The sequence below is a fragment of the Hydractinia symbiolongicarpus genome, chromosome 8 (genome assembly GCF_029227915.1).
Source record: "Hydractinia symbiolongicarpus strain clone_291-10 chromosome 8, HSymV2.1, whole genome shotgun sequence".
Classification (NCBI taxonomy): Eukaryota; Metazoa; Cnidaria; class Hydrozoa; order Anthoathecata; family Hydractiniidae; genus Hydractinia; species Hydractinia symbiolongicarpus.
In genome coordinates this window covers 2,446,295-2,462,874 of record NC_079882.1, presented here as the reverse complement: position 1 = coordinate 2,462,874, position 16,580 = coordinate 2,446,295, and the positions used below count along the sequence as shown (strand labels likewise).

The following is a 16,580-nucleotide window of genomic DNA, read 5'->3' as shown; positions in this document are numbered from 1 at the left end:
GATACGGATAGCATTGCTCCAACTTGCTTGCCTGCTACACAAGCCAATTGGCGGTCAGTAGATGATAAATACTCTAAAAGTATTCTTGTGTAAAAGAAAGAGGAGTTGAGCTTGAAGAGAAAAAATGCTAACATAAAATCACAGCAAAACCAAATGCCAAAAAAAAATTACCTTCTCTGCACCGTGTCAAACTTGTTATTCAAAAAGTAGGACAAGAAAATAAACAGTTACGCATTGAGATTAACAAAAACCTGTAATTATTATGTTTGTGCGGATCAAAGTGAGATTACTCCATTTATGAAAACATTTTGGGAAGAGCAACAAAAGTACCTATCTATATCAGAAAAAGAGGTGTAATATCATCCCATGACAATTCGTTATTGCCTTGTCTGCAAACGAAGACATTGTAATGGAAAAAGAATTAAACGAGTTTTTTGATTTTGCCTAATCGCAGATGCTTAAGGGATTATGAAAATTATATTCGTCCACAGCAAGGACTTAATCCTTAGTTACCGTGGGAAGGGTAAAAGAGTCAAACGTTACGATGGAATCTCTAAAGACGTTAAAACTTCCCGTTACTGAATGAAAGTAAAGAGCTGAGCAATACTTTAAAGATATTAAGAAGTATGGTATTATTCAAGTGAATGAAATGAAAATCCAAGAGACTATAGTATGAGGCAAATATATTTGCAATTCAAAGGGTTTTGTTTATTTGGAAGATATTGAACTGAATTATGCCACATTTCAAGAAGCGAAGTTTGAAGAAATAGCTACACATATTTTGGTTTTCCTGATACGAAGCATTGTTAATCCACTCAAATTTCCTTCTGTGAATTTTGCCACCACAAATGCTATTTTCACCCAATCATTTTTGGTCAGGAGAATGGGCGGATGTGTAGGGACAGGCAGAGATTATCACTTTGTGTCACGTAAAGTAAAACAGAGAATAAAGGCAACAAACATTTTAACGCATCAAATGGAGTGAAAAAACTCATAACTGAGTGTCTTTCTCTGTCCCTGTATTTTCCATGACTGCGATGCTCCTTTTGGAGAACACGGCTGTTTCAGAGCGGAAACTAAGACTGCGCATGCGTCAATAATTACGGCCACGTTGAGGCGCAAGATGGCGGGCGCAAATAAAAACAATCATGATAAATAAGTAACTAACTTTTTGAAATCGCTTTTGCATGATAGAATCTATTTCAGTGGATTTAATTTAGTTTTTTAAAGCATTTCAACACGCTGGAAGCTAAATCTTTCTTTTACCTTTGCGACAAGCATGCTGTTGGAGTAATACTGTGGCAGTTTTGAAGGCATACTTTTTTTTGTTAAAATTAACATGGCAACTTGTTCCAACTAATTTTTGGTTTTGTGGACGTTGCGAAGTTATGTGGCTGGTGTATTATATATTTTTGGAAAGCTGAAAGGCTCATCTACAAGGTAAGAAAAACGAAAAAACTGTATCAGTACTTCTGAAAGAATGCTAGAGCGCTGAATTCTGGCAATAAAAGTTAGTGTAAAACCTGAAAATTTTAACTCCCTCTTTGACATAATCTACTGTATGATTTATTGTAGGCATTAAAACTGTTGTAGTTTACTAAGCTAATATTTCACAGAATAACAACACTAAACAACATTCTATATAAACAATTCTGTAACTCTAAATAAGGTTTCTGCGTCTCATACACTACTAACGTAAGCTCGACAAAAAGTCAAATAAAAATGAACTATGCATGTAGTAAGCTAATTAACTGTTCAATTCTTTTTCTTTCTAGACCAGCTGATCCACCTTTGAAATAATGCAAAGACTAAAGGAGCTTGCAAAGTAATGCTAATATGCAGTTAAAGATATAACTAGCTATCTAAGCTGTAAGTCTAAAAGTTATTCTTCACGTGCAATTTTTCTTTTTTTAATTTTTGGTTTTAATTGGCTCGATTCAGGATTTACATTAACAAAATGTTGCTTTAATGTATTTCGTAACCGCTCGACTGGGTTTTTGATGCAGCTGTACCTGCTCGACATCCTGTTGATTTCATGATGCAAGCTTTCTCCACCTTAAAAATGTTATAATTTGACATTTAAGCTAGCTAGCTACACATTTTCTGAAAAATAACACATTTTGGTAAAAAACACAAATTTTGGTGTTACCAGGTTACAAATTTAAGTGGCTGTTTACCTTGTTCGCCATAAAACCCAAATCCAACATTCCATTTTGCTATGAACTCAGTGACATGATCTTCAAGCATATGCAGTTTTGGTGAAATATTAACTTTTGGCCAGTTAGTTCGCAGATGCATCATGAATTTATTAATTGAAATTTCTAGAATTATGTACTATATGTATATTATTCTTTCTTTTTGTTTTGTTTTTGGCACATGAAATTTTAAAAAAAACTTATTTATTATTAAAAAAAGGAACAAGTTTCTCACCTAAAGCCAGTATTTCCTCACATGACAGATATTTTGCCGAATTGTAAATGTTATGAACTTCTGCAAAGTAAGTAAATAACATGTCGTACTTATCCATTTCTAAATTCACACTGTGAATAAGCTGGTCATCATGCTTTTGTGCTGCAACAATCTCTTTAATGCTGGATGTTAAATTTTGGATGTTTTCTTTCTATAAGAGCAAGATTGTTTTTTTAATTTTCTTTAAATATGTTATTTTTAAATTGCTACATTATTGTTAGTATTAACAAACCTTTAGCAATTTATGTACATGGTTGCCGATAAAACTTTGGCCATGGTAGGCCTGACGTTCAACACCCATTTTTTGCAGCGTTTTATCTATTGAAGAAGCACAAGGACCAACACCTAAAATAAGATGAACAAACTATTAAACATAGCTTTAGATTGGAGAGAATATAAGGCTTGCATCATAAGATCAGAATGAAAATTATAATTTTGGAAAGTTTTTTTTCGGGAATTAAATTTCTTGGAATTTCCAGACAAAAAAACATTTGCGAATATCACAAAAAATTACTTAGGTAATAAAAATGATCATACCCACTAAAATTCTTTTGTTGTTTCCCAAGGTTGAGATTTCTAATTCTAATTCTGTGATTTTCTTCTCAGTTTTTATTATACTTTTCTCGTACGTCAGTATATTTCGTTGTAAGCCACCAGATATTACAAGCCAGTTTAACTGATCTTGCTGGTTTGCTAATTTGGCTTTTTCATCTTCCAGCTTTTGCTGCAAGTCATTTGTTTCTTTAAGGACTTCGATGTAGTCACCATAATCTGAATCCAGTTCATTGTCTTCTGTTGCCAACAGCAGAGCTATTTTTACATCATAGTCTTGGCAAGAAGACTCAAACATTTTAAACATCTTTTGATATACACCCAAGGAAATATGAAGACCAGGAATACAGACCTAAAATTAGGTGTTTATATAGATTTTATTTTGGGATTATTAAATCAACTTGCAGTGGAAAAGCATAAAAATATGATGTATACTTGATCAATAGGTATGTCAAAAAATATGTTGTCAATGACATTATAAAATTCTTTCGCATTTTTAGGGCTCCCACCACTTTCACGGAAATCTGCTAAATTTTCTTCAAGTGTCGCCAGTGACCTTTTCTTAAATTTCTTGCGAGTAAACACTGGGATGTTCATTAGTTTTGAGGTAATGTTGCAAAACAAACAGCTGTGACGCCCTAAACACAAATGTTAAAGTATACATATTTTATTAGAAACTTTTAAAAATAAACCATTTTTAACTATGCATTTCCCATATCTGCGTAGTAAAAACCCATTGTTAAACTACAGGAACTTTATGAAGTTGCAAAAAAAGTTCTGTAAAAATTAATTAATTTTGATTATCAACTAGCAACTTGCCCCAGATCTTAAGTAATTAATATTTACCATTTGCACCAGTTATACCATACATTGCACACAGAAATTCGTAGTCGCCATACATAAATACACGGAATATCGACTCTTTATATTTGACTTGTTGCAGCATTTTTATTTGTGGTCAAAAATTAATTAATTTTGATTATCAACTAGCAACTTGCCCCAGATCTTAAGTAATTAATATTTACCATTTGCACCAGTTATACCATACATTGCACACAGAAATTCGTAGTCGCCATACATAAATACACGGAATATCGACTCTTTATATTTGACTTGTTGCAGCATTTTTATTTGTGGTCGAAACCGTTCAAGGCAGACTCTTAAGTTTGTTCTTGTGTCTTTCCCTAATTTAAAAAAAAAATATAAAAAATGTTTTGATTTCTACTTTAGATCACTTAGATCATTTCTACTTTAGATCACAATTAGACATCACATGCATAGAATTTTGGAAATTCCAGTTTTAATTTTTTTTTTTTCATATTTGTAATATATTGCATTAATGTTTGTTACCTTCAAAAATGCTAAACATTATTGTGTTTTCCTTCTTGTTTGGGTTTAGAACATTGCCTATTTGATATGCCATTTTAAAACTATTTCCTCCATGGTCTCCACCAATTTTAACATGGATCTCATTGTCAGGAATGAAACTATGTTTTACAAGTAAATTGTGACATTCTAGCTTTTTGAGTTGATACAGAATGTGGCCAACTACATTATACAGATACCCCCAGGGCCTAGGTATAACGGATACCCTGTTTCCAACTGATAATTTGGTGAGAGGAGCCAGCTCAACTCTCAGTCCTTGGCCTACCCATTCAGCAGCGACACTTCTTGCTTTTTTTTCTGATTCAATTTTTATGTTGAATGTTTTCAACCAACGTGATATTTCACGTAGTTGATTCCATGGCATGTTTAAATTTGATTTCATTGCTGTGATGTGATTGGCTGGAATAATGACTTCTGTACCCAAATTTTTAATGATAGTATTTCTGTCACTTTCTTCCATAGACTTTAGCAGTGCTGTGGTCTGTTTTGTGACAGATTGGGTTTCTTCACCAGACATCAGATGGATTAACTCCTTGGCTGTATTTGCTCTTTTCCGCACATTCCTTTCACATGTTTCATCAGAAGACTTGCGAGGAATTCTAATGGGTGTTATTGTCAATGGCTAAAATATGGAACATATGTTATTAATTTGTTTTATGTAAAATGTAATATTACTATTAAAATTATCATATTGTTACAGACAATTATGTGTACATTATTTTTAATATAACATAGCATAGTTTTGTATTTTTGTATAAAGTAGTTATACACATTTTTTATATAAGATCACTTAACGATGTAGACGCCTTAGCATTTAGGGTGGGCACATCAAAATTTTAGTAAATCTCCTAATATATAGAATGGTTTTTATTGACCCCCAAAACTTCCTATATTCTGTGACCCCTCTAGCCACTTACTTATATTTATTATTATTTTTAATTATTTACTCTGAACATTTTAAAATTTGTCTTGTTCTTATTATGGCTTGTTTTTTGTATAAAAAATGTGTATAAGAAACATTTCACTGGAATTGTAAAAAAATGATAACCTAGGTATGCACATATATAGACATATACAAAAGCAACTTATTTTCAGTTTTGATTTCAGCCTTAAAATTGCTAAGATCAAAGATCAGCTAAGATCAGCCGTTTGAAAATCAGTTGCTTGTTAAAAAAAGTCAATGTCAAATCACTTTTACTGAGTCCACTCCATACATAAGTAATCTTACTTGTGAACTTCCACTGGGCAATTGGACAGTTTTATTCGGCAAGTTTGACTGCTGCATTTTTATTCCAACCACATGAGCAATGCATTCTTCTACCTTTTTCGGTACAGGCTTGGAAGGGCTCAACTGCATCATCTCTAGTGTTGTAAATGACAATGCTGGAGAGCATGTGTGCGATTGTGCAGACAGCAGTTTAAATGAACAACCACATGTTCCCTTGACAACTCGTGTGTTTAAAATCCTGGAAATGCACAAACCAGGCGAGACATCCCCGGGTGTTGTTGGGATGCTGCAGGTGGGACATCTATTTGAATTTTCCAACCAATTTGTTAAACACAAGGCACAAAACACGTGGTTACATTGGTTTATCATTAATGGCCTTTTTAAAATATTGCTACACAAAGCACAAATCAGATGTTCCCAGTTGCCTTCACTGATATTTATGTCTGAGAGAACGTTTCCACTATAGTCAAAAAGTTCAGAGGTTTTTCTGTAAATTTTATTAAGTTCTAGGGGTGTCCAAGTTTTTTCTGCGGAATCCACAGCTTTGTGTGTTGGGTTACCACCGCCCCTTCTTTTCATAGGTTTGCCACCTCTCTTTTTTTGTGCACTTAATATGCATGTTTTGCACTCGGTGTCTTTATGTGTATACCATTTAACAGGCACAATAGCGGTAGCTGAGTCACGTTTTAGGACATTACTTATTGTAGCAAAGCACGAGTGACAGAATTTTTTTGGGTGAATGCCTGCCCGATCAGAATAAAAATCAGCTCTGAAAATACTGTCCAAGTTCTTTATGTGCTCTTGGACAATATGTGATCGTCCAGGCAGAGTGTTTCCACATATTCGACACAGCTTGTTCAACCGAGCTAGGTGTAAATCCCCAGTAGCCATCTTGAACTTTAACAAAAATTTTGAAAAAAAAGTACCTAATGTTTGATACAATATCAATTCGTAATGTACTGATACACCTACAGTTCTTTTTTTATTCGTATCTCGTAACTATCTTGGAATGATTTTTATAAAAATTATCTGTTGGATAACTTCGTATCTGAAAATATTTTGCTTTAAGTTGGCATGGTGTCCACAGTCTTCAAAATGGAGGTTGAAAGTTTTTGTTTTGTTTTAGCTAGGCAACAAGCGAATAGCTTTGTATTTGAATTAATCTTATTGGTATAGGACTATATTTTATTTAAACCACTTAGTTTCCAGTCCTTAAGTTGGTTTATGTGATTAAAATGCCTATTAAACCTGGTGCTAGCTACCCTAAAATTTGTTTACTTTTAAGCGCAACTCGCCCCAGTCCTTATTTTAAATTTTTTTTTGACATGCGCAGTCTGAGTTTCCGAAATCTCGCTAGCTGAAACAGCCGTGAGAAAGGCATTACGTGACGTAAAATAGTTTTTCAGAAAAGGTTTTATATGCAGTTGTCACTCGATACATGTGAAACCCCGAATAACCTTTACTAAGTGGAACCATTTTACCCGGTCTGTTGGATTTGCTTTATCAAACTCTCTCAATTTCTTTGGATAAGTTCAACCCCAGTTAAGTGGAACATTAGCTAAGTGGAATCATTTTTTGAAAGTTCCGATGTATAAAATCGTTCTAAGAACGATAAAAAATACCAAGCAAAGTAGAAGTTAAGTTTATCGTTGCTTAGCAACTACCGTTACTCAAAATGGTACCCAACACCATGGGGAATTTGATTCTCTTGTACTTTCACAGTTAGTAATAGCTTCACGCTTGTTTATACCAATTTGTATATATCTATAAAGTAATGAAGAAATATTATCCCCTTTCTAATTTTTAAGCTGTTGCCACAAAAGAAGAAATAATTAGATGGCGGTATATTACCTACTTTTATTTAAAGCACAAAATTTTATAAATGTACTTTGCTGTCAATTTTTTTTGAATCCTAAAAAAAATTTCGGGCAAGCATTCATACTTTAAATGATCCGACGCCCCAGTTAGTAATGTTACCTATATTTTGGAAATAATTAGCTAAATTATATTAGTCAAATGTTGCGTTTTTCGCATAGGTGTCAATATTTGCAGAAAAATATCAAAATACAATAAAAAAAATAGGTATAGTCAATTTTTAACCCAACAATTAGCAAGTATGGCATTAAGCATTTGAGACACATCAATGGTTAATATCACTTCCTGCACATGTGACTGATCTGTAGCTTTAAAATACACATGCGTTTGCCGGTAAATGTAGGTTTAGAAGGTTCATAAGAAGACTACTTTAAATCAATTTATATAAATGTTTGTAGGAAATAATATTTCGATAATAGCAACATTATTGTGTTATGAGTATATGAGGTAGAGAATTTTAAATTTTATTCTCCCTCTTGGTATTTCTAGAAAAATCGAACACATTGCAATCCTTTTTCAAGATTATTCTTTTGGCATTCACGATCTTATCATGCTCTTAAAATGTTTCGTCTAATTGATAATATCAAACCTGCTGGCAGATAAATGGATTCACTTAGACAAACAAGAAAAAACACATGCTGTGCATTTTTTTTGTAGTATGGAGTCTAATCAGCTTTAAGTTGCACCCACTGGCAAGTTATAACAACAAACGTATATGCAAAGAACGCATGGTGCGATATCTTTTTTTAAAACAATCCGATCCAATTAGCTTAGTAAGGATATGATTATTTTAGTTAAGATCATAGCAAAGCGCAAACTAACTTGATTGTTTGGTGAAAATAAGAGATAAAGAGAGCTTTTCTGAAGCTTATTAGCACGGATTAATAAAACATACATTCTTTCGATGGCATTACACATCGATAGAATTATTTGTGCTTTCTTGTGTGCTTATCATGCTTGCTAACAATTAGTGATCATTAAAAATCATTTAAGAATAGATTAATAGCTTATTAGCAAGTTTTTGCAAGCGAAAGAAAAAAATTAAATCGATTTGTGGAAATCATTAAACAAAAAAATATACAGGTAGTGAGAAAAGTAGTCAGACCCCATTTGCACCAAGTAAGCGTATACTTTTAACATATTATATCATATATGGGCTTGTATGGTGGTGTTTTTGTGATTTTTAAAATCGTTTCCCTTGATTTCACTACTTTTTATTGATTAACTCAGGCAATCAAGTAGGTAAGACTGTAAAAACCTTTATTTCCTCTGAAGATTGTTAAATTATAAAAACAAAATGTTTTTCGACTTGTAAAGAAAACTTGTCTGGAAAGATTATTGTTTATTTCAAACGGCTTATTACCTACCTTTGAGGTTGACAATAAATAGACCTCCTGCGGTTCAGTTGTGATTAGTCGTTTGCGATACCTTATAAGCTTATGTACAGTAAGCAGAATCACAAAAAAGTTGAGAGCAAGTAAGAGAAGACATCTCTCTCATATTTTAAATTAATGTCGTTCTCTCTATCTTGGATTTTGATAGTTTACAAGTATTGTTGATCACATATTTTATCTCTATTTAGTTAAAACAAGGAACGTACGTAAGCCAATTTGCAATTACATCTGAAATGGATGAAATAAGAAAAGAGGTATTTATTACTGAAGCAAAGAAAGAATCTGTGCAAAAAGTCACGGAGGATGACAAAAATATTGCAAATGACTTAAACACTAAATGTGTAAAACCACCATATAGCTACATAGCTCTTATTACAATGGCAGTCTTGCATTCTCCTCATAAGAAGCTCACCTTAAGTGGTATATGTGAATTCATCATGGAGAAATTTCCATACTATAAAGATAGATTCCCATCATGGCAAAACTCGATACGACATAATTTATCTTTAAACGATTGCTTTGTGAAAGTTCCCAGAGAATCAGGAAATTCTGGAAAGGGACATTACTGGGCATTGGATCCTGAAAGTTCAGACATGTTCGACCATGGAAGTTTTCTAAGAAGAAGAAAAAGGTTTAAACGATCGCATTTATATTCACATAGTATTTCTGACAACCCTTATAAACATGATATTACCCGACGATATGATTGTGTGGATTTAACTTCACACGGAAAACACCAAGATTTATACACATCTCCAAACATGTGTCATGAAAAACAAGAGATTAACTATAAAGTCAAGGAGAGAGAAAAGAGAAACACAGACTTCTCAATTAATACCTTAATTGGGGATAAAAATGAAATTTGCAAATCAGCATTTAAATTATGCCAGTCAAAGGAATTTAGATATAGCTCAACAAACAGAGCAATATCGGATTTAAACGTTCCTCTGTTTGCACCTATGCATCTGCCCCATTACACATTATTTATTCCCAACCAAGAGCCTCGTTTTCATGCTTCAAAACGATACTGTTTTGGTTGTTACCACTGTTATTAACTTTTGAAAAAACGATCAAGGTGACACAACTCGACGCAAATACTTACAGAATTGAATGAAAGTCTACAACAGAGAAATTTAACGAATACATTCCAATATACAGATTTAACGCTATAAAAGTAGCTATTATTTTTGGAAAATAACTTGCATAATTATTTCCTCCTTTTAATTAAATTAGTTTTTTGTAATTATTATATAATATTGTATCTAATAAATAAAAATTGAGTCTAATCACAATCCGCATTTTTTGTACAAAGAAATTTTTTCCAGGCGTCTTTTAAGTTTTCAGTTTAATCTCCGTTTTTATTCCTCTCCTCATGAGGTGGAAAAACATATTCAGATTTTCACAATGAGACACTTGGCCAACTACTGCGTGCAAATTAATATCGGATTTGTAACGTAAGCAGCTCATCATATTTTCGCCGAAGATTACTGATGTTATGAAGTGTAATATCTATGAAGGAGGTTTTATGATATGGTTTTTACATCCAACTTTAATATTTAATGAAACACTTAGCAAGTAAGTACGTCATGGTCTAGGACTTTAATTGAGCAAATTTCTTAACAACCGTTAGGCCTCACATTCACGCCGTGAACAATTTCCCCTTACTTAACAATGTTTCTGGTTTGACAAAAAATTCTGAGAGACAGTGTTTAAAGGGGCTACGGAACAGCTGTTGGTTTTCGACTTTAGTGACTTACACAAAAGTCGAGCTGTTGGCGGCGAAAAACAAACTGGCTATTTTTCCGACATGTATGTAATTTACAGACTCGAGCATATAGATATATCTAGAATTTTTATCTTCTCAAGCCTTGGTCATGTTTTCATCCAGAATGAGTCTCGCTGAAATATTTCTTTGTTACTTTTCGAAAAAAATAATTGAACCGGCGAGCAAAGTGCGCTGGTCTGTTCATTGCGCAAAACGGGTTTGCCGGATTTTTAATATGTGCGTGGGATATACGGAATGTGAGCATTTTAACTGGTTCGTAGCCCCTTTAAGTAACACCATACTGTGCTTTTTACAATATTTTTTGTTTTGAGCTAATGTCGCAAGGAATTGAATCAAAATTTCCACATGTTTCCTCAACCAATGGGACACGAAGCAATGTTTTCCTACGATAGTAACAAATTCCATTTTGTCAAAATCAGAAAAAATATGACGCGTGCCACACATTTGTAAAAGAGGTAAGAATTGATAGAATTGATAGTTGCAAATGACTTGATCACAAAATATGTGATACCACCTTGCAGCTACGTAGGTTTAATGTGGTAACTGGCGATACCGAATTTACTTTTAGTAAAGGTGTGTCACTGTAATTTAAATTCTTATGTTATACTAAGAACCGTTCACACTATCCATAATGTTATAATCAAATTGTGATTTGGTCATTTGATCAATCTAATTATTTTAAGAAGGAAAGGAGTGCTGGAAAACAGGAATAAAATATACACTGAGTTTCATTAAAAAATAATCTTGTTTACGTTGGCTTCCTTTGACCACATAACAACCATGACGTTGCACTTGCATGTGAGCGGTCTTTTCCAAATGGGTCTCATGGTCAGAAGTCAATTGTAGCATTCGTTTAAAGAATTGTTAACTAGAATTAACTAGCTTCATATAGAACGAGGTATTTACTAAGTTAGCCGTACGAGTTTAAGAGCAGGGCGGTACGAGTTTAAGAGCAGGGCGGTACGAGCTAAAGAACAGGGCAGTATGAAAGTATAAAAGAAGGATTAAAAAAGAATTGGACCCTTTAAGCATTGACGTGTTTTTTCCTACTAGTGAAAGCTTTAAACCTAACTTTTAAAAAAGGAGGAAGGAGAGGGAGGATGAAGATATAATGTGAAACCTTAATCTCCCACGCATGATGTTCAACACAAATTTTACTTAGTCACAGATTACAGCTCAAATGTCAGCAAGCTAAATCTTTTTTGACCAAAAAACAGGTCTTTACAAACATGGGTGCGTATTTTTAACGTTAATTAGTTTTAGTCCATAACACTTTTTATTTGATATGAAACTTTTTTAAAAGAAAGACATGCAGGATTTTGAAGATTAGGGATTTTCTAGTAGTAATAATACGATAATAAATGTTTTTGACACCTTTATGGCGATAATCTGGAAGAATTTTTGAGATTAAATGATTTTAATTAAACGCGATGTGATTTTAATTGATTAAATTATTTTTGTCATTTTGTTAGACAGTCGCCATGAAACGAAAAAACACATAAGAAAAGTTACAAAATACTAAGAAGTAAAATAAAAAACAGAAACATGGCATTTTGGAGGACAACTCCGAACATAAACTAGTGGAACGGTATACTCTGACGGAGGATTAGTAACGCCGTTCCTGTCTTAGCTAGGAGAATAGATAGGTCTAAGTAACACCCATTTCTAAATTGCTGGCAATGTTTGCACCAGACTTGGGACTAGAAATCTGGAGCTTAGTTTATTTGGTTAGATTCAGCGTCAGCAACCTTCAATTTCCTTATTTCTTGAACTTTTCCGAGTCGTAAATCTGATTTATCCATAATGAAGACATTATGGAAAAGCGCATCTTTGACGTTCGTTACTTAACCTATACTTAAACCAAAATGAAGTATTGGCCAAGTGATGCTTTCATTCATTTCAAAAAATAGCCAAAACACAATCAAATATTATGAACAGCCCCCCCCCCCCTCCACTTTTCTATTAAGTAACGATTTATATTTACTGCTAATAAACAAAGCTTTTCTGAAGTCCAAGGTATAGCCGTTTTACGTGTTTTAGGACTCTAAAAATGCGTTTTTACCCCCCTGGACCCCTGCTGTTTCGGCAACTTGATTGGCTGATTGATTGTCAATAAAATCTCAAAATCCCTAACTATGCCTAAGCCCCCCCCCCCACTTTAGAAATTGTAGCGCCGCCCCTGATGAGCAGCGTGTAGACTCTTCGCTAGGTTTCTTATAGATATGTTCATAAAAGTTTGTATATTGTCTCGCAATAAATTAGTTGTGTTTGGAGCATTTTTGTAGGGCATCTTGAATTTTTAGTAATGTCATTTTTAGTAAATTTAAGAAATCAAGACTATGTGAACTTCTAAAACGAATTACGAAGAAGTTGTGGACAGCTGAGTTTTTCCACCTATTTATGTTGAAGTTTTTGTGTGTGATTATAATGATTTTATTAGAAGTATAAAAATATTGTTTACATTCATGTAGACTTACTTCAGAAGCGAAACCAATTTTTTTCTAAGGAATAGAAAGTCCCCAGCTAAGGCTAAAAATGTGTTTGACCTGGACCGTGTGGAAAGAGTCCCTATGTTAACGTTGTTCTCAGCGTATTTTGCCTTTATATTAAACTTAACGGTAGGTAGTTGTTCCTGAAATTTTTGTAAAAACGTTTTCTAAGAGTTCTAAATCTCCGTAAAAAGTCGGCCAGCACTTAAAGCAGCGAATGCATCGGCATATCAAACTTTAGATTCGTGTAGAGCTCCAAATTTATCGTTTTTTATAGAAAATGTCAGCACTCTAAATTTATCGTCCCTTATAAGAAAATGTCGGACTCTAAATATACGGATTCTTAAAAATATCGTTTTAATGAATAAGATATGGGTAGGCTTCAAGTTTCTCCAGCTTTCTACATTACTTTAATATAAACATCTGAAATGCTTAAAAAACATAAATCATAACTTAGAAAACAGGAAAACAAACAAACAAACAAACAAACAAACAAACAAACAAACAAACAAACAAACAAACAAACAACTGAATTTAGTGGGAAAATAAAAAAAGACTTAAATGAATTAAATATGTTATTAAGAAGCTCTTTTAAGCAGCTACGTACGAGAAAACAATCTTGTCCGTTTTAAGGTGTCTGATTTGAGTATATTTGTTCAAGATATTTCACACAACTCATAGAATTCAACTATAAAACACCTTGCAATCATTACTAAATGCCTAAAGAAAAGCCCGAAGAAAGGTAACTAATATAATTAAAAATAAACAAATAAAAAATGTCCACTTTAGGAAGTGTGTGCTTCATTTAAAGGGTAGCGCTGTAAGAGTTTCTCAAAGAAAAAGTTCGGGACATTTCAAACTATGAGTCTTGTCGAAGTTCCACTGTATGAATTTTTGCATAGGCCACGAGTGCCAAATATCTTCAAAAATTTTTCTTTTTCTAAATCAATGAAGCTACCGCATAAAAACTTAGTGATTAAATATGACTATAATTTCTTGATTTCCCCTTCCCTCCAAGATTTGACTTATTATGACCCTTTTTTGGCTCCGAGCCGTCGGGTTAATAGTAACGTATTATCCATGCCTTTGCAAGAGGATATATTATTAAAAAAATGATATGCTACGTCTTGATTGTGATTTTTTATGCTTCTTTTAAGGGATCAAGGCCGAAGCTGTCTTCAATACATTGTATCCAAACAATTCTTCGATAATGCAAGAAAGCTTGATAGCTGTTATGTGATTTTCAATACGTTCTTGTATACCCGATTTTTTTCACATTTTCTGTTTTGAAAACGAGATGAGAAACACTAAACCCAATCCTAAATTAAATTTGTTCTTACTATTGTTTGCTAACACGAGGAACGGCAAGTTCTTAGGGTGTTGCCAGATGTCCCCATGTTTCTAAAGACTAGAGTCTAATTGCACAATTCTTTAACTACAACCAGTTTAGTTTTAGTATGCGGACATGTTTTTTACATGGCCCGAGGAACTTAAAGGGTAGCCTACAAGTTGTTTTATGTTATCAAAATCTAAAAAATAAGATAAAATAATAACATACAGCAGCCGCGTATAAATGCGTTTCTTTAGTAATAGTCATCACCAAACAACACTAGGTAAAATTTCTTGCAACAACAACAAAAATGTCCCGCATCTATTTTTGACATTAACTTTTAATTTCCTTTAGTAGCTGAAGAAAAATAATTAGCTTAGGGGACAGAGTTTTGCTATAGTTACTGGAATCTGAGGACATGTAGAAAGTGGCTAATTTTATCAGACAGAAATTCTACGTCATTACTTTGTTTTGCTTAGGAATATAAGAACTAGCAACAAAATCATTTTTCCTATCCGACATGCTTTTTAAATATATTATTGAGTTTCCAGCTTTGTTACCTTGCAGGCGTCTTTAGAGAAGTGTATACCAGGAATGTAATCTATAAACCGTTATCAGGTTAAAGGCGTTGAAATACAATACAAACTTACAAATGACAGTTCGCACATATTTTTTCCTCCCACAACAAAAAGGTGATTTTACCTCATTATAAATTAATTTGTTAAATTAGTTTATTGAGTCAGTCTAAAAAGAAACAATTGTTCCCGATTTTGTTGTAAATATTTTATGTATTTACACGAAGTTCCCACACAGAAAATATTTTTGCAAGCTAAAATGAAATGTGTAGGCGAAAATGTTCCCCATTACTCATTTATTTTACTCAAATTTCACTAAGAATACACTTTCTGTATGTTTAAGTAAACAAACTGTACATCATACACAATATTACTTTTTTTAGACTTCTAAATTATTACTGTTTGCATTGTGACGCACAGTTCGAATACTAGTGAATATTTTTCTGCAAGATCACCAACCTACGCCTTTATTGGTGCTATATAAATTCATTTACCATACAAAGTCATTTAACCATATAAATTCATTTACCAGCACCTTAGGAACATCACTTTCGTTGGAATCTTGGAATAATATATTTTTACTTGAAAAAAAAACGCATGATGAATACAGCAAATGTATTAGTTCTCATGTTCTTCCAAGTAACTTTAGGAAATCCATTGGTAAGTTAACATTGTGTGTCGTGGCTGCAATGCAACGTTATGCAATGCAGTGAGAAAAATAGCAAAATCTTCAGATCAAGAATACAATCAATGTTCTAGATTTAAAATATTCTATTAAATTTTCTTTAGGACAAAATTTCGAAAGATGCAACTGATAGCAAAGGTGATTTTTAATTTAATCTTATCCCGCATATACCTTTAGAATGTATAACTAAAGCATTAATTTCTAAAAATGTTGCAAATTTTTTTTTTTCAGGCTATTCAAAGAGTCAATTTGTAGCATCATTTGTGGAAACTAGTAAGTATCAAGTATTATATGAGTTTCAATTTTCGCCTACACCATTTGACTTCTATTTTCATCAATAAAAATGAGAATAAATCTTGCACATATTAAAAAAAGAAGCACAATGCTAAAAAGGGATCAAGAAGCATTGGTATTATTCGCTATCAGTTTGCTTACTATTTGCGACAATACTTAGATTTAAAATGGCTGGAATTATAGATTTTTTAATTATATTTCACTCTAGTGCCACAATATAGAAATTTTAAAACATTTTTCTTATAGGTAGCAGGATAACAGATATGCATTACCTACACTTGACTTCCAATCCGAGCTTACCAGCACGATGTGCTAAAACAAAGATGTCTGTTGGCGGTGTTTTTGCAAGAAATCAAGAAGGAAAAACGGCCCTGATATTTTATGTTGATAAAATTTCTGCAGAAGGTAGGTAGAAGAACACTGATTTAACCTTTCTGGCCATCGTAAAGTTTTTTTGAACACATCTTATGTAACCGTAGCAAGGGACTAGATACAGTACCAAATTAATAAATTTTTG

At 33.1% G+C, this 16,580-nt stretch overlaps 2 protein-coding genes across 2 annotated transcripts; one reads left to right on the top strand and one right to left on the bottom strand.

Moving 5' to 3' along the window:
* Nucleotides 1-1,168: 1,168 nt before the first annotated feature.
* LOC130654406 (uncharacterized) lies at nucleotides 1,169-3,975 on the bottom strand. Its single transcript, XM_057456977.1, has 7 exons — nucleotides 3,868-3,975; nucleotides 3,457-3,659; nucleotides 3,007-3,373; nucleotides 2,702-2,814; nucleotides 2,431-2,620; nucleotides 2,178-2,321; nucleotides 1,169-2,055 (listed from the first exon to the last, which is right to left on the bottom strand). Exons 1-7 carry the CDS (start codon nucleotides 3,965-3,967, stop codon nucleotides 1,883-1,885), a joined length of 1,290 nt encoding a protein of 429 aa, XP_057312960.1. The 5' UTR covers nucleotides 3,968-3,975; the 3' UTR covers nucleotides 1,169-1,882.
* Nucleotides 3,976-8,503: 4,528 nt separating this feature from the next.
* On the top strand, nucleotides 8,504-10,218 carry LOC130654753 (forkhead box protein E1-like). The gene is made up of 2 exons (XM_057457368.1): nucleotides 8,504-8,629; nucleotides 9,093-10,218. Exon 2 carries the CDS (start codon nucleotides 9,138-9,140, stop codon nucleotides 9,957-9,959), a length of 822 nt encoding a protein of 273 aa, XP_057313351.1. The 5' UTR covers nucleotides 8,504-8,629; nucleotides 9,093-9,137; the 3' UTR covers nucleotides 9,960-10,218.
* Nucleotides 10,219-16,580: the final 6,362 nt, after the last annotated feature.